The sequence below is a fragment of the Oryx dammah genome, unplaced genomic scaffold (genome assembly GCF_014754425.2).
Source record: "Oryx dammah isolate SB20612 unplaced genomic scaffold, SCBI_Odam_1.1 HiC_scaffold_14, whole genome shotgun sequence".
NCBI lineage: Eukaryota > Metazoa > Chordata > Mammalia > Artiodactyla > Bovidae > Oryx > Oryx dammah.
In genome coordinates, this window is record NW_024070198.1 from 23,533,499 (window position 1) to 23,549,159 (window position 15,661).

Consider the following 15,661-nt stretch of genomic DNA (forward strand, 5'->3'; position numbering starts at 1 on the left):
GACACTCATTCTCTCCATCTTCTGTGATCACCTCCTTGGGGTTAAGCTCCCCTAGAAGCCGGGTGGTTGTGTGCAAGGATGTGTCCTTTTTATGTTCCAACTCAAGACCCCTTCCTGGCAGCTCCAATAATCTGAGATGTGTTCAGTATGGAACAGCTTCTGACCTCAAGGAGGAACCACTGGGGTGTCATTCCAGGTAAACCCTGTTCTACAGGAACCCTTCTGAATACAGGGCACTTATCTGGGTAATAACTGCTAAAAACCGGGCAGAGGTTTGGGTCAAGTCAGGAAAGTCCAAGACAGGAAGTCATCTGTCGGGACTCACTCCAGGACTCACACATGGAGCCACAGGCGACTTCTGAGTGTAAAACCACTCTGTTTCCACACAGAGCAGAACAACAGACCAGGCCTGCAGGCTCTCCAGGAGAGCTGCTAAAAGCTTATTACGTCAAATTCTAAGGATGCAGCCAAAGGCAGATGTGCTTTTGTGAAATGACTGTAATTAACTCCAAATCTTTCCTGCACTTGCTTTTCGCTGTCTGGATTTGTCATCGAGCTGTTAGAACAAGCCTATGCCATACGCCAGATTTCTTCCCTTTACCTGTCTTTCCCAGCAAAAGCATGACCCATCACCTGTCTGGGCACATCCCGAGTGTTTGGAAGGTGTCGGGCGTCCTGGATGTTCAGTGGTAACCTTGAAAATAACATCTATCACTGCCAGGTAATTGGCCGGCAGCCTCGGAGAACTTCAGAATATTAAGAGATGATGTTTTGAATTTAGTCACAGTGTCCTCAAGCATAGGGACATGTACTGAAACGCCCTGTGATTCAGAAGGGAAAAAAGGAAAATAGCAAATACAGAGCCATGCCTTAGATCCTGTTTTATTCCCATCACTATAAACAATTCAACCCAAGACTGGACCCACTGCTGGGGTTTGACCCACAGAAATTATAGGTCAGCAACACTCATCCAGGGAGACCTAGTCCCCTACACTAGGGTCTTAACCACCAGGAGATGCCAAGAAAGTACCTGACAGTCCAAAGTTTTCAAAAGTGTCTGAGCTGGTGATCTGTACGCTCTTCTGTTTCCACGTCCAGGGGCCTTTACCATGGAAGGCCCTTTGGTACAACCTCCAACCAGGCCAGCCACCATCAGTTTCTTCCTTTTCTGCTCTGTGAGTGATGCTTGGTCCAGCCCAGAGTCCAATGAGGAGGGTTTTCTTGCATGCTGTGGCTAAGTCATTTTATCCCAGGATACAGCAGGTAGATGTGAAGAGCTGATTCATTAGAAAAGACCCTGATGCAGGGAAAGATTGAAGGCAGGAGGAGAAGGGCACGACAGAGCATGAGATGGGTGAATGGTATTACTGACTCGATGGACAGGAGTTTGAGCAAGCTCTGGGAGTTGGATGGACAGGGAAGCCTGGCGTGCTGCAGTCCAGAGAGTTGGACACAACTGAATGACTGAACTGACGGCAGATAGAAGGCAGCCTCCAGAATTTATGCCAAATTCCCATTCCTCAAATCACCAGATTTCATAGTTTGTTATGAGATAATTGCCCCCAGACCTATAAGCCTGGGCACGACGTTAAAACCAGAGCTTGGGAGTGAATGCCAACTGGTTTCCCTCCTCCTCCCCGCTCCGCCTGTGCTGCCTGCTGGCCTCTGCTCAGAATGCCGTGTAGTATTTCTCCATGGTGCTGACGATGTCACTCTGGTCCTCCAGCAGCTGCAGCACCTGCTGCAGCACAGGTTCACTGAGGCCTGGGCTGAGGCTCAGGCGGGCACAGGCCAGGATGTGCAGGAAGTGGCAGCCCTTCTCCACGTCTGTGGGAAAAAGGGAGTTGGCGCAGCTTGGACCCACCCATCAGACCCTCTTCTCTCCCCCCACCCCCCTGTCCTCTCCTCTACATGGAAGTCCTTCTCTATATTTCCTGAATCAGAACCTGCAGCTTCACAAGACCTCCCCACCCGCCCTGATGGTTCTGTGCACACTGAAGCAGGAGATGCACTGGCCTACCTTATTGAGGACAACAAACTAAATCACCTGTGCTCAGGCGTGTGCCAGGGACTGCTGCTCGGGGACACAGGCCTTCAGCCTCCCAGGATTCCCAATCAGTAACTGTATACTCATAACCCCGTGGGGTTGTAGCGCTCGATCATCTTTTTCTCTCGGGAAGAGAGAAACCCCTAGCTTCCCAGGTGGGAGCCCTCCTGAGGTGGACAGCAGAGCCAGCCTGCAGCAGTCTCCTTATTCCTTCCATAAATCCTGGACCATGGGACTGCAATGGTGACCTTTGGCCTCTTCTCACTCCTCTCTGCCTAGGCTTCCAAACAGTCTGTCTGTGGTGGCTGTGTTCAAGGAACTTCTCGCCTTCTACCAGAACAAATGGGACCATTTGTGACAGTTCAGGGTGACTGACCACTTTCCTAATAGAAATCAATCATTTTGCAATAGTGGCATTCATACTGAAGTTATGAGGATCATGAAATCAATTTAGTGGGTTGTGATTAGCATTCTTTTCTTACCAAACAGACTGAGGCAGACCAGAATATAAGATTACAGAATGTATTGCATTTTAGGTAGGGTAAATATTAAGGTAGGCTAAATATTAATTTATATTCAATTATATATGTATATATATAGTTGAAGTAAAATGTATAATAAAATGATGTAATTTACTGGGTCATGACATAAAACTTATTTGTAACATCGAGTCAAAGTCAAACCTCATTCCTGGAAACCAACCCTCCCCAGTTTTCAGCACAGTCAGGCCTCTCACTGACATAAGCCTAGCACTTGGCCCACTAGTGCTCTGCACAGTCACTGAACATTGTTTTCAGATGACAGAATGCTTTAGGCTCCAGGAAAGTCCTGGGGGGGTTGTGGTGATGGGCAAAACATGGCTGTGGCTTTGGGCAAGTCATTGCACCTTCAAGCTGGGTTTTCTGACCAATAGGGAGAGGGACCGGAGGTGGGGACACCTCTGAGGTCCTCCCCAGCTGTAAGGGTCAGGGCCGATCACAGGTAGTGGGCTAAAAAAGACTTGTTAATTCTGACCTCTAGTGGCTACTCAACTCATTATTCCTACCAACCGGGGTTACTGTTGGGAAACTCTACTGGTCTCCACATTTCCAGGCTGTTCCTTCAACATTTGTTCAATCAAAATCTCCTGAACACCTACTATTAATACATGTGCAGCACTAAGCAAGTGGGGACAGGCACAGAGGGCAGATGGAGAGCAGACTCTGGAGTCCCAGGGACTTGAATTCAAGTGCTGGCGCTATGACTGGGGCAAAGTGGTCCATGTTCCTCATCCCGCATCCTCATGGATAAAATGGAAGAAAAGCACCTGCTTCACCTCTGCTTGTGTTGATGAAAGGAGACTCACGGTGGGTGCTTCATCCTTGGAGAACTTACTTACCGTTATATTCATAACCTAAGAAGATGCACAAAACCTCGTCTGCGCTCTAAAGAAGCTTCAACTTTTCCCAAGAGGAAGAGTTGATGGTGGTGGGTAGAGAAGGTCACCAAGCAAAAATGGGTTTGCACAGAGCAGAGAGGGAACACCGGGAATTCCAGCACTGCTCAGCTCGTAGGCTTATGTTTTATAAGACCTGGGTGCTCAGGATCAGGGCTCAAGGTGATGTATAGGCATGTATGTTCAGCAGTGCTGACTGCCCCAGAGGTCTTAAAGGACTTCTTCACAAAGGCCATTCTACCATCTGAGGGTTGTCTAGCAAGGCTGTTCATAGAGGGGTCTTCCAGTTACAGGCGGAAAAGGACTGGCATTAGTTCTTTAAATGTTTACAATTCACCGGTGAAACCATTAGGTCCAAGCTTTTCTTTGTTGGGAGATTATTTACTACCGATTCAACCTCCTTACTGTAGATCTATTCAGATTTTCCATGTCTTCATAATTTAGTCTTGGGAGGCTCTGTGTTTCTAGGAATTTGTCCATTTCATCTGGTTACACAATTTGTTGGCATACAATTGTTAACAGTACTTTTTTAGAATCCTTTTTATTTCTGTAGAATCAGTATTGATGTCCTCATTTTCATTTCTGATTTTAGTAATCTGAGTTTTTTTCTCTTTTTTTTTCAGTCCACCCAGCTAAATGTTTAGCAATTTTGATGATCTTTTCAAAGAAGCAATTTTTGTTTTCCTTGATTTTCTCTATTGTTTTTCTATTCTCTATTTCATTTATCTGTGCTCTAATTTTTATTATTTCCTTCCTTCTATTAGCTTTGAGCTACTTTGTTCTTCTTTTTTAGTTCCTTAAATTGTAAACCTATGTAAGTGTTCTTAGCTATAAAGTTCCCCTTTATACCCGGCTTTTGCTGTGTCCCATAAGTTTTGGTATGTTGTGTTTTAGTTTTCATTCATCTCTAAGTATTTTCTAATTTCTTCTTTGGTCAACTGGTTAAGAGTATGTTATTTAATTCTCACAAATTTGTAAATTTTTCAGCTTTACTTCTGTTATTGTCTTCTAACTTCAAAAGATACTGGTCAGAGAGAAGATACTTTGTATGATATCTATCTTTTAAAATCTGTTGAGAATTACCGATGGTCTAACATGTTCTATCCTGGAGAAGGTCCCACATATGCACGAGAAGAACACGCATGTGGTTGTTAGGTGGTCTTCTGTGTGCACAGGTCAGATCTGGCTGACTTACGGTCTTCTTTAAGTCCTCTGCTTCCTTATCTTCTTATTCTTTGCTTCCTTATCCAGTTTTTCTATCCACTATTGAGAGTAGAGTACTGAAATCTCCAACTATTACAGTAGAACTATTTATTTCTCCTTTCAATTCTGTCAGTTTTTGCTTCATATAATATTCCGATGGTCTGTCACTAGACGCATAACATTTAAAATTGCTATGTCTTCTTATCCAGCCTTTTATTAATATATAATATCCTTCTTTGTTTCTTGTAACATTTTGATTTAAAGGCTATTTTGTCTGATATTAGTATAACTGCCCCTGCTCTCTTCTTTTGAGACTCCCATAACACATACGTTGGTCCATTTGATGATGTCCCACGGGTCCCTTAGGTTCTGTTCATTTTTTTTTCAGAGCCCTGTTGATTCTTCTTCCTGTTCAAATCTGCCTTTGAATCACTAGTAAATGTTGCATTTCAGTTCCTGTCCTTGTCAGAATTTCTTTTTAGTTTTTCTCTTAATGAATATTTCCATTTTATTCACCCATCATTTTCATGAGCATCTTTAAGACAGTTGTTTTAAAGCCTCTGTGCAATAGATAAGCCATCAGGTCTTTTTCAGGGATAGTTTCTGTTGCTTTTTTCCCCCTTCCTTTGAATGGGTCATACTTTCCTGTCTCTTTGTATATCTTTCGCTTTTAGTTGAAAACTGGACACTTGAATCTAATAATGTGGTAATCCTGGAGATTAGATTCTTCCCCTTTCCTGGTGGTAGCTGTTTTTTTGTTATTGTTTCTAATTTTTTTTGGTTGTTGTAGGCCGTCTCTGAGCCAAGAATAGCCTGAGATGGAAACCTAAGGTCTTCTCAGGTCTATTTCTGAGTCTGTGCCTTTTCCTGGGTATGTGAGGTCACTTTCTAATTTTCCCCATATATGCAGTTGATTTTGAATGTCTTAAGTCTTTCTTTTCTGGCTCCAAAAGGGGCAAAAAAAAGAAATGAAGGGTTTTTAAAAAGAAGGGTGCCAGTCTTTTTAAAATCCCTTGGAAGTCACCTCAGCTGTTGGGTGAGGCAGGCACAGCAATGGGAGGAGGTGCAACAACGGCCACCCACCTCTCTGTCCACAACTCTGTGATCAGAAGCAGTAATGAGTGACCAGAGCACAGACCCCTGACACACGGAGGACTGGGCCCTTTCTGCCCACCCTAGATCCAGAAACACATGCACAGCTGCCTGCCCTGTAGTTGGAGGTATGGGACGGGCAGCCGCTACTAAGATTTGAATCTTGACTGGAAGCAAGCCCAATTACTGTCCAAACCTTCCTCTGGAAGTTGCCCGCCTTTATACATACTCTAGAGTTCCAAAATAGCTATAGCAGACAGATGGGACTGCTGTCTAAGGGGAGGGAAAGGTTTTTGGTGTTTCTCACTCTTCCAGCTTCCTGAGAGTTTTATAAAACACCAGTTTATTTCATCCTTATAACAAGCCACAATGGAGGTACCATTATTATCTGTTTTGCATGTGAAGAAACTGAGCCACAGCCTTACCCAAGGCCACACAGCCTCTAAGTGGCAGAACCGGGACTCAAACCCAGATAAGGTGGCTCTAGCAGCTCGCTCTTTACAACTCTGCCACACGGCCCATCTTTAGACAAGCCTAGTGCCAGCGCTTTAGGGACTTAAAACTGGCCCGTGTTTATGATCCTGTCATTATTGTAGGTTTACCCTTTGCTAAAATACTCAGCAGTTCAGCTCAGTCGCTCAGTCATGTCTGACTCTTTGCGACCTCATAAGTGACTCTAAAGATTTTAAGTTCTCCTACCAATCATTGATACTTTTGAACTGTGGTGGTGGAGGATTCTTGAGAGTCCCTTGGACTGCAAGGAGATCCAACCAGTCCATCCTAAAGGAGATCAGTCCTGGATGTTCACTGGAAGGACTGATGCTGAAGCTGAAACTCCAATACTTTGGCCACCTCATGCGAAGAGCTGACTCATTGGAAAAGACCCTGATGCTGGGAGGGATTGGGGGCAGGAGGAGAAGGGGACGACAGAGGATAAGATGGCTGGATGGCATCACTGACTCGATGGACAGGAGTTTGGGTAAACTATGGGAGTTGGTGATGGACAGGAAGGCCTGCTGTGCTGCGATTCACGGGGTTGCAAAGAGTCAGACATGACTGAGTGACTGAACCCATGATCCTGTCAAGGAAAACTCAATTCTGTGTTTTGTTTGAAAGACTGGGAATGAACTAAAGGTTCAGTTGTTGTAGTTGAGTTGCTCAGTTATGTCTAACTCTTTGTGACCCCATGGACTGCTGTATGCCAGGCTTCCCTGTCCTTCACCATCTCCTGGAGCTCACTCAACTCATGTCCATTGAGGCAGTGATGCCATCCAACTATCTCGTCCTCTGTCATCCCCTTCTCCTCCTGCCTTCAGTATTTCCTAGTATCAAGGCCTTTTCTAATGAGTTGGCTCTTCACTTCAGGTGGCCAAAATGTTGGAGCTTCAGTTTTAGCATCAGTCCTTCTAATGAATATTCAGGGCTGATTTCCTTTAGGATTGACCTGTTTGAACTCCTTTCAGTCCAAGGGACTCTCAAGAGTCTTCTCTAACACCAGAGTTCAAAAGCATCAATTCCTTGGCATTCAGCCTTCTTTATGATCCAACTCTCACAGCCATGATTAAATAAATGGTCAAATATCTGTCTATCAATACATATGAAAATGAAAGTGAAGTCACTCAGTCGTGTCCGACTCTTTGCAAACCCATGGACTGTAGCCTACCAGCTCCTCTGTCCATGGGATTTTCCAGGCAAAGGTACTGGAGTGGGTCGCCATTTCCTTCTCCAGAGGATCTTCCTGACCCAGGGATCGAACCCAGGTCTACCTGCATTGCAGGCAAACGCTTTACCCTCTGAGCCACTAGGGAAGCTATCAATACATATAGTGAAATATAAAGACAGCTATTAAAAAGACAGGTACTTAATACACATACTGTTGCTGAATGACCTCTAGAACGACCTCTAGACTTAAAATACAATGTATAGAACATTGAGTATTATATGCTAAGCTTTATTTAGGCATTTTTAGGAAGGATAAACTATACAAATGTGTTTTATAAATGCATATGACATCTCTAGGATACACCAGAAACCAATGACATCTACTACCTTGGAAAGGAAAACACAGAGCCTGTGGCTTGGTGCTGGGAGGAAGTCTGACTTTTCTCTGTGTGTTTTTGTACTTTTTTACTTTTCACCCTATGCATATAATATTCTGAATAACTTTTTAATGTCATAGGTATTTCTTATGAAAAGGGGCGGCTGCAACAGACTCTAAGTCCCTACATAATATTTTTGTTGGCATCCTGTTATCCATGCTCCAGAATTCGTCTCCTGGGAATTCACTAGTTTCAAGGAACTGGCTTATCATTTTTAGAGACTCCCTTTTATAGGCTGACTAGCAGAGCCTTGACAGACAGACTCACCAAAGCAGGACCTGGCCTGTGGATTAGAAGTGGATATAAAACCAGCCACTTTATAGACCCTCAGGTCACCCAGGCTATGATTCTCCTAAGAAAGGTAGTGTGAATTGCTTTCATTTGCTTCACCAGGCCCTAGGATTACTAATCCTTTATCCACCCTGTTCCTAATATACATCAAAATAAGAATCTGGCCAGATGGTTTGGGACTAGCATGAGTGCAGGAATGTCACCTGGGAAGCAGCCTCCCCTCTCATCCCTTCTTGGTGGAAGAATTGTGCATTTCATTGCTCTAAAAAGCTCTTCAGTTGTGGACAGGCAGTTTCCCCTCAATGCAACTAAAGGATACTTTTCCTTCTTGTTCTGAATGAAGTGAACAATAGTTAAGAAACCTTGCATCAAATAATAGATTGCTTTCAGTTTATTTTAAGAGCTGTTATCACACCACTCTGGGAGGTGACCTCATGGGTCCTCAAAGGCTAAACAGGGCTGCATACCATCACCACCAGGGCTGGAGACCTGGTCCTGCTCCACCCACTGACTCAGCCTGGAAAAGATCCAGGTCTCAGGCATATGTGGCTTTAAGGACAGGAAGTGGACCTCTCTGGAAAGAAAGCAAGCAGGGGGAAGAGGCCTGCCTGTGCTCCTTAACCAGCCTGTCTACTCTTCTTCAGGCGTCATTTGTTGACATATGCCAACATTTGTTCTTAGCATATGTTTACAAAAGGTAAACTGTGAAAAGTCACCTTTAAGAGTGGTCAGTTTACACAAGATTTAAAGATAAGACAAATGCTTTATTTCTAACTAGTGTGAAAATGGCAAAGTCTGTTCTCAGACTATCTACAATTTGAGTTTCTAACCACTAGGGGCTGACCTAACTCCACTAAACCCAACTCTGTTTCTAAACCATTTCTCTTTTTTATCAGGCTTCTAGATGACTGAATTATACTCTTCATAAACTGTAATGTCTAGAACCACTCCTCCCAACACTGAAGGGCTTGATGGTAGAAGAGAGGAAAATATCAGGTTTGGGTTTAGAGACAAGAAGCAAGAGCGGAACAAGGAATAACACAGATTTGGTGGTGTTGGTGGTAAAGAACCCCCCTGCCAATGCAGGAGACATAAGAGATGTGGGTTCAATCCCCGGGCCGGGAAGATCCCCTGGAGGAGTGCATGGCAACCCACTCCAGTATTCTTGCCTGGAGAAGCCCATGAACAGAGGAGTTTGGCAGGCTACAGTCCATAGGGTCGCAAAGAGTTGGACACGACTGAACCAACTTAGCATGCACATAGGAGGCTATGAAACTAGAAAGATGTCAAAAACTCCTAGACTGACAACTTACCTCGCTGTATCAGAATCACCTGAGGAGTTTACTGTCTAGCTCCACCGAGTGAATCAGAGTCCCTAGGGCTGGGACCTGAGCGTGGTACGTTCATAAAAGCTCCAAGGTTGACTCTTAGATGTGGCCCAGGTCAGAATAACCGTGCGAGGCTAACACTCACTTGAGCCAAGAGAAACCTGAGCTTCCGAGAAGGCAGGTGTCTGAACAAGTCACGGCTCTAAGCTGTTACTGGGAAAAGCCCTAGGTTTCCTAACCCTCTGTCCAGTGCTCTCCAGGAGGGAACATTTCCCCTTCCAAGACACTGGGATACATGGATATTACACCACTTACGATTTGGTTTCTGGCATTCTTCTTGAATGATCCGGTGGATCTTTCTGTGCAATTCTTTGTCTTCTCTCGTTACCTAAACAGGAAAAGAGAGTTTGGAGAGAAAGGTTAAGTGACAGAGAGGCTGTGTCACCTACCCTCCCAAATTAGTATTTAGGGTAGCTCCTAAATATTTCCTAACAATCATTATCCATTTGCCATCAATGAGTGTGGTTTGCGAAATCAGACCTGTTGTCACATCAGTTCTATCCCCAAGCAGCTTACTGCTCTGTGTGTGACCCACAGACATATTCCCATGGGAGGTGGTTCACTGGGGCCAGGATTGAAAGAAAATCTGGAATCCCTTGCTTTTGAGGAGCAAATTTCTTCTTAAATATTTATAACACATTCATAAAATTTCTCTTATTTGTTGTATTTTTGAGGGAGGCACAGTGATCAAATCCCAGGACTCTTTCCTCTTGTGTTTCTTCCTGGGTTTCACGTTCCTTCACCCAACCATAGGGAAAAACGAAAGAAATAAAACTGTAAGGAAAAGCTAGGGAGAGAGTAAGTCTAGCCTATAAATGGAAAACACTGTCTGTTCTCAAAGGCAAATATAACCTGGGTTCCTTTCTCAGCTAGCTCAGGTAACAGGGAAACAGCCACCAAATGGGCTTCACTATCACATTCACTAGTAAATCTAATGACAAAAATAAAAGAGAGGGAGAAAGGAAAAGAGGAAGAAAAAGAGAGGAAAAAAAAAAGGAAAAAAAGAAAGAAGTAAGTGGACAAACACATATGTCAGGAATGCACCCTGGGCCGATGAGACGTGGAATAACCAGATTTAAGACGGCAATACTGACAGGGACCCGTCTGTGGACTCATGGGGTTGCTGGGAAGATTAAGGCAATGTGGGAGAGCTGCTGAAAGCTGGAAAGCACTAGACAGACAGAGGATAACGATGCCCCTGAGGTGATGCCCTCAGGAAAACAGAAACCTAGGGCCAGGGTTGAGGTGGGGGCAGGGAGTGAAGTCAGCAAAGTGGGGTGGTTCTGCTGAGGAAAATATAGCTATTATAGCTGGATCACCTCACTCCAGCTCAGACTGATTCACAGGAGGAAGTGCCCCAGCCCTGCCACACCTCAGCGCTGGATGGCTGCCCACGTCTGCTGTTCCTCAGGAAGAACTGCTTCCTACCAACCCAGGAGGCCACGTAGGGCCTCATGGGAGAATGCACAGTGGGGGTGGAGGTGGGGGCTGTTAGGGTGAGCTGCCCCACAAGAGGCAATCAACTTCCCTGCCCCCCCTCCAACCGCCCGCCCACTCTTATGCAGAACGGAATACCCTTTCCAAAAGTTACTGAAATAGTATTTAAAATATATCTTAATTTTAAAAACTTTCTAAAACAGGGGAATCACTAGAGTAAATCAACATCAAGAAAATGTCCTGTTAAGGAAGGCTTCCCCTCAGGAATCACGCTGTAGAGAGTGAGGCTCCTGGGTGTCCTCAGGGTTTTGCTCTGTCTTCAGAAGAATCACGTGCTGCTCATTCACATCTATGCTATTGACGTGGACATGGATATCACTGTCAGCTTTGTTCTCCAGGATTAAAGTCAGGCAGTGGGAGGTGAATTTTAACTCTAAGTCTGAAGGAAATGGCAACCCACTCCAGTATTCTTGCCTAGAAAATCCCATGGACAGAGGAGCCTTGCAGGCTACAGTCCATGGAGTCGCAAAGAGTCGAACACGACTGAGCGACTTTCATTCACTGAGGCAAGCAAGCACTTGTATCCCTGGTGGGAATGGTAATTGTTACCAACTTTGATGGAGCCAAGCAGATTGTATTGACCCAAACCTTAAAGGTACATGCCCTTTGCTCCAACCATTCCTCTTTTAAGAGTCAATCTCACAGAAATACTTACATAAGTCAACAAAAAGAGACATAGCAGCAGTGTACTTGAGAACAAAGGATGGAAACAACATAAAAGTCCATCAGCGAGAAGTGGTTAAATAATTGATGGCAAGTCCCCATAATACAGACTACCATACAGATGTCAAAAAGAATGAGGTGGACATCCAAGGACTCACAAGGCAAGAGGCCGGTGCTGTGCTGTTCTGGTATCCAAAAACGTACAGACTGTTACCTAGAGCGGTGGTTCTGCACTGTACCAAGGGATACCTGGCAATGTCTGGGGACATTAAGGTTGCCCCAGCTGGGCGTGCAGCTACTGCTCTCAAGTGGATGAAGACCAAGGATACTGCCGAACACCCTACAATACAAAGGACAGCCCTCCACAACAAAGAGTCAACTGGCCCAAACAACTGAAGTTGAGAAATCCTGATTTAGAGGATGATCACCTTTTTTTTTTTTTTAAATAACAGGGGCATATATTTATAAGCGTGCAGAAGAATGTACTGCCAAAAATGATACCAGAGGAAAGATAAAGGCCAGCTTCCACTCGTTATGTACCTCCTTAATGGTTGACTTTTAAAAACAGCAAATAAGTATCCCTAAGTAATACATATATTTGCAAATGGAAGCTAAGGGAAAAGAAGTTACGCTGCAAGTCTCTTACATAGAATAGGTTATCAAAACCACCATCTTTCTGGAAAACGAGTCCTTTTTCCTGCAGCAGCTTTACAGCATTCCTAAATATACTGTGAATTGCTCTGGAAGTGGTGTCATTCTTAAAACCCATCTGTAGGAAGGAAAAAAAAGAAGTTAAGTCCCACCTTATAGCACTTGAGGGCAACTCCCTAGACCAGCTGGTTATAAATTCACCCAACAGGCTTTTTATGGTAGAGTCAGAAGGATTCAGGTATGCAAGGGCCTAGCAGGATAGTATTTAATGAGGGCTGGGAAATCTGCTTTGGCAGAATCACACTTGATAACTGTTCTACCCCTTAGTTTTTTGTTTAACTTAACTCAATGATAGGAAATGGAAAAATCAAGATGAAAATCTTTTTTAATACAGAACAAAAGATTCTATACACATTGGCTCACTTCTTTGATTAAAATTGTTTTATCAATTTTAATATGGCCAATATTAAATTTTGTAATAATTTATTTACAATATTAAAATTTGTAAATAATCATATTTACATATGGCCACAATTTTAATCAAAAAAGTGAGTCAATATGTATAGAATCTATGGTTCTGCATAAAAAAAATCAAAGATTTTCATATATACATATAGGTATATATATTATATACATATAAGGGAAATCAACCCTGAATATTCATTGGAAGGACTGATGCTGAAGATGAAGCTCCAATACTTTGGCCAACTTATACAAACAGCCGACTCATTGGAAAAGACCCTGATGCTGGCAAAGATAGAGGTCAAGAGTAGAAGGGGACGACAGAGGGTGTGATGGCTGGATGGCATCACGGACTCAATAGACAGGAGTCTGAACAAACTCCAGGAGTCGATTAAGGACAGGGAAGCCTGGTGTGCTGCAGTTCATGGGGTCGCAAAGAGATGGACACAACTTAGTGAATGAACAACAATAATACAACTTCTTCCTAAGGACATCAAAGAATTTTATACACATTGAAATAGGCGAGGGATTCCAACACATGCAGAGTATTAAGTAGACTCCTTATTTTAAATAGAGGATAGTGAAGGCAAACAGCTGTGCAGAGACCTATCGAAGGGGAGGGTCCATAGGCTGAAGGCAGACAGGGCCCTAGGGGAAGGAAGAGAGGCACGAGGCTAATATCAGGCTGCTCTCTCTTCAACTTCGGTATCCTTTCCCTTCTCTAACTGTGCCTACAGAGGTTACCAGGTCATCCTACTTCTTATTTCAAGGAAGCCACGCTTTCCACCATGTCCCACCATGGTTAATCAGATCGCAGGCTTCTTGAATTGGGGACTCTGTGCTTCATCTCGGCCACCTGCTCCCTGACACACAGTGGGTGACCAAAAAAATGTATGTGCCACCAGTGGAAAGAAATACCCTGTAGAGAGAGGAAGTAGCTTTCTAACTATTCCACCAGGGATTTTCAGTTCCTCCCTAAAACAAAGTAAGTGGTGAGTAATACCTGTCTTTCAAGGTACATACCCATTTTTTTTTTTAAGATGTGACCATTTTTTAAAAGTCTTTATTGAATTTGTTACAATGTTACATTTTTGGCTTTTTGGCCATGAGGCATGTGGGATCCTAGCTCCTCGATCAGGGATTAAACCCACACCCTCTACACTGGAAGGCAAAGTCTTAACCACTGGACCACCAGGGAAGCCCCCAGATCCATTTTTAATGTGAGAGAAATCTGTAAACATATTAAAAAGTTCAGAGAGCTTAAAAAAAGAAAAACATGGCAAAGCGAAGGCAAAGTCCTGCCTCTCTAATGAGAGGACCTTATGGAGGCTATCTGGACAGCACCCACAGATGCTGAAACAGAAAGTGTACCTCAGATTTTCTATGATGTTCCTTCAAAGTGACAGGTAGAGAAAATGCACCCCAACATGGCCTCCAGTATTGACCATTCCATCCTGAAAGAAACCTTTGCTTCCTAGGAGAGGCCTCCCAGACAACACAGTTTGAATTTAATAGATCTTGGCGACGTTTCAGAAACATGCTCTCCTGGGCTGAAGAGAAGAGTCTAACTTTCTTGATTATATTCAGAGTCGAGGTTTTTTTTCCTCAACAGAACAGGCCTAGGGAACCTCGGCATTAGAACCTGGGTCTGAGAGTTGACAAGCATTTCAGGTAATGACAGCATCCATTCTCTGAAGGGAGAATAAGGTTGAGAAATACTTGATGACTCCCACAGGCAGAAAAGCTATCTGGATATGTTTAGAATAAACACCTCATCCAGCCATCCTCGGCCACATGCCTTTTTATTCAGGGGGGAGCTGGGGGAGAGCTTTTTCTAATTTCATACATGAGTGCTCTTACTTAGGAAAAGCAATGATCAACCCAACACAGGCTCCCCCACCACAACTCTATACAACTACTTCATCTTCATAATTCTAAGGTGATTCATCTTTAATAGAAAGATCCTAAGGGTTGAGTTTATTCCACCTCTTACCAATACAGAAGTAAATTGGAAACTGACTAGAAACGCTTTTACGTGGTTATTCCTGTCACTGAAAATGACTGTTGATTATCCCCAGATCATACAGGAAGCTCAGTTCCTCCCCGACTTCAGTGAGACGGAGCAGCAGGAAGGGAGGGTGTGAGGCATGGGAGAGTAACAGCAGTTTCGGCTGTGAACCAGAGGGGCCCAGCAGAAAAGGCTCTCTGTAAATATCAACAATGCGTGAAGCTTCCTTTCCAAAAACATTTGCCTCAGCTGACCTTGGGACGTAATTCCCTGCTGGTTGTAAAGTCATGGTCCCGAGGATAAAACCCCCAGTGGCCCTTGCAGCTAGGAGGTTTCCCTGGCCTGAGAGGTGTGTCTTTCTTGTCTTTTTCTAAAGAGCAGTGACAGACTCATCCCATTCAGGAAATCGAAACTGCTCAGAAACAAACACAGTGACTGGCTGAACGGGCTGAGCCTCCACAGGCCTCTCCTTGTGGCGGGTCAGGAACTGGGTGGATCTCTGAAGTATATATATAGTCTTCATTCCCAAACAAACTCAACATTTATCCAGCTGTCAAAGAAACAATGGTTTTGCAAGTTTGCTTATCATGTTTCTGGATGTGCTAAGATGGGCCACCAAGGAAAAAAAAGAAAGGAGGAAAACATTCAAACCCACTCTTCCCACCTTCTCACGTATAACACGATCACAATGATTTTTTGTTGTTGTTAAGCTTTCATCTGTGACTACAGAAAGTGCCAAAGGGGCTAGGGTTTCACCGTCATTGTGAGGTGTCTTAGGTCTCCCAGACTCTATTAAACAGAATTCAATGTCACGACACACCTCCC

At 44.0% G+C, this 15,661-nt stretch overlaps 1 protein-coding gene across 8 annotated transcripts in view; it reads right to left on the reverse strand.

The window, feature by feature from the left end:
• Positions 1 to 864: 864 nt before the first annotated feature.
• The window catches only part of STN1 (STN1 subunit of CST complex), a 37,033-nt gene continuing 22,236 nt past the window's right edge, over positions 865 to 15,661 (reverse strand). For 7 of the 8 annotated variants that reach the window (XM_040254355.1, XM_040254356.1, XM_040254359.1 and 4 more), the window contains 3 exons: positions 12,362 to 12,484; positions 9,811 to 9,883; positions 865 to 1,827 (listed from right to left, as the gene is read on the reverse strand). In XM_040254355.1, coding sequence (XP_040110289.1) covers positions 1,670 to 1,827; positions 9,811 to 9,883; positions 12,362 to 12,484 — 354 coding nt within the window. In that variant the 3' untranslated portion in view covers positions 865 to 1,669. The remainder of the gene's footprint in view (positions 1,828 to 9,810; positions 9,884 to 12,361; positions 12,485 to 15,661) is intronic. The other variant, XM_040254362.1, reaches the window with a different exon arrangement.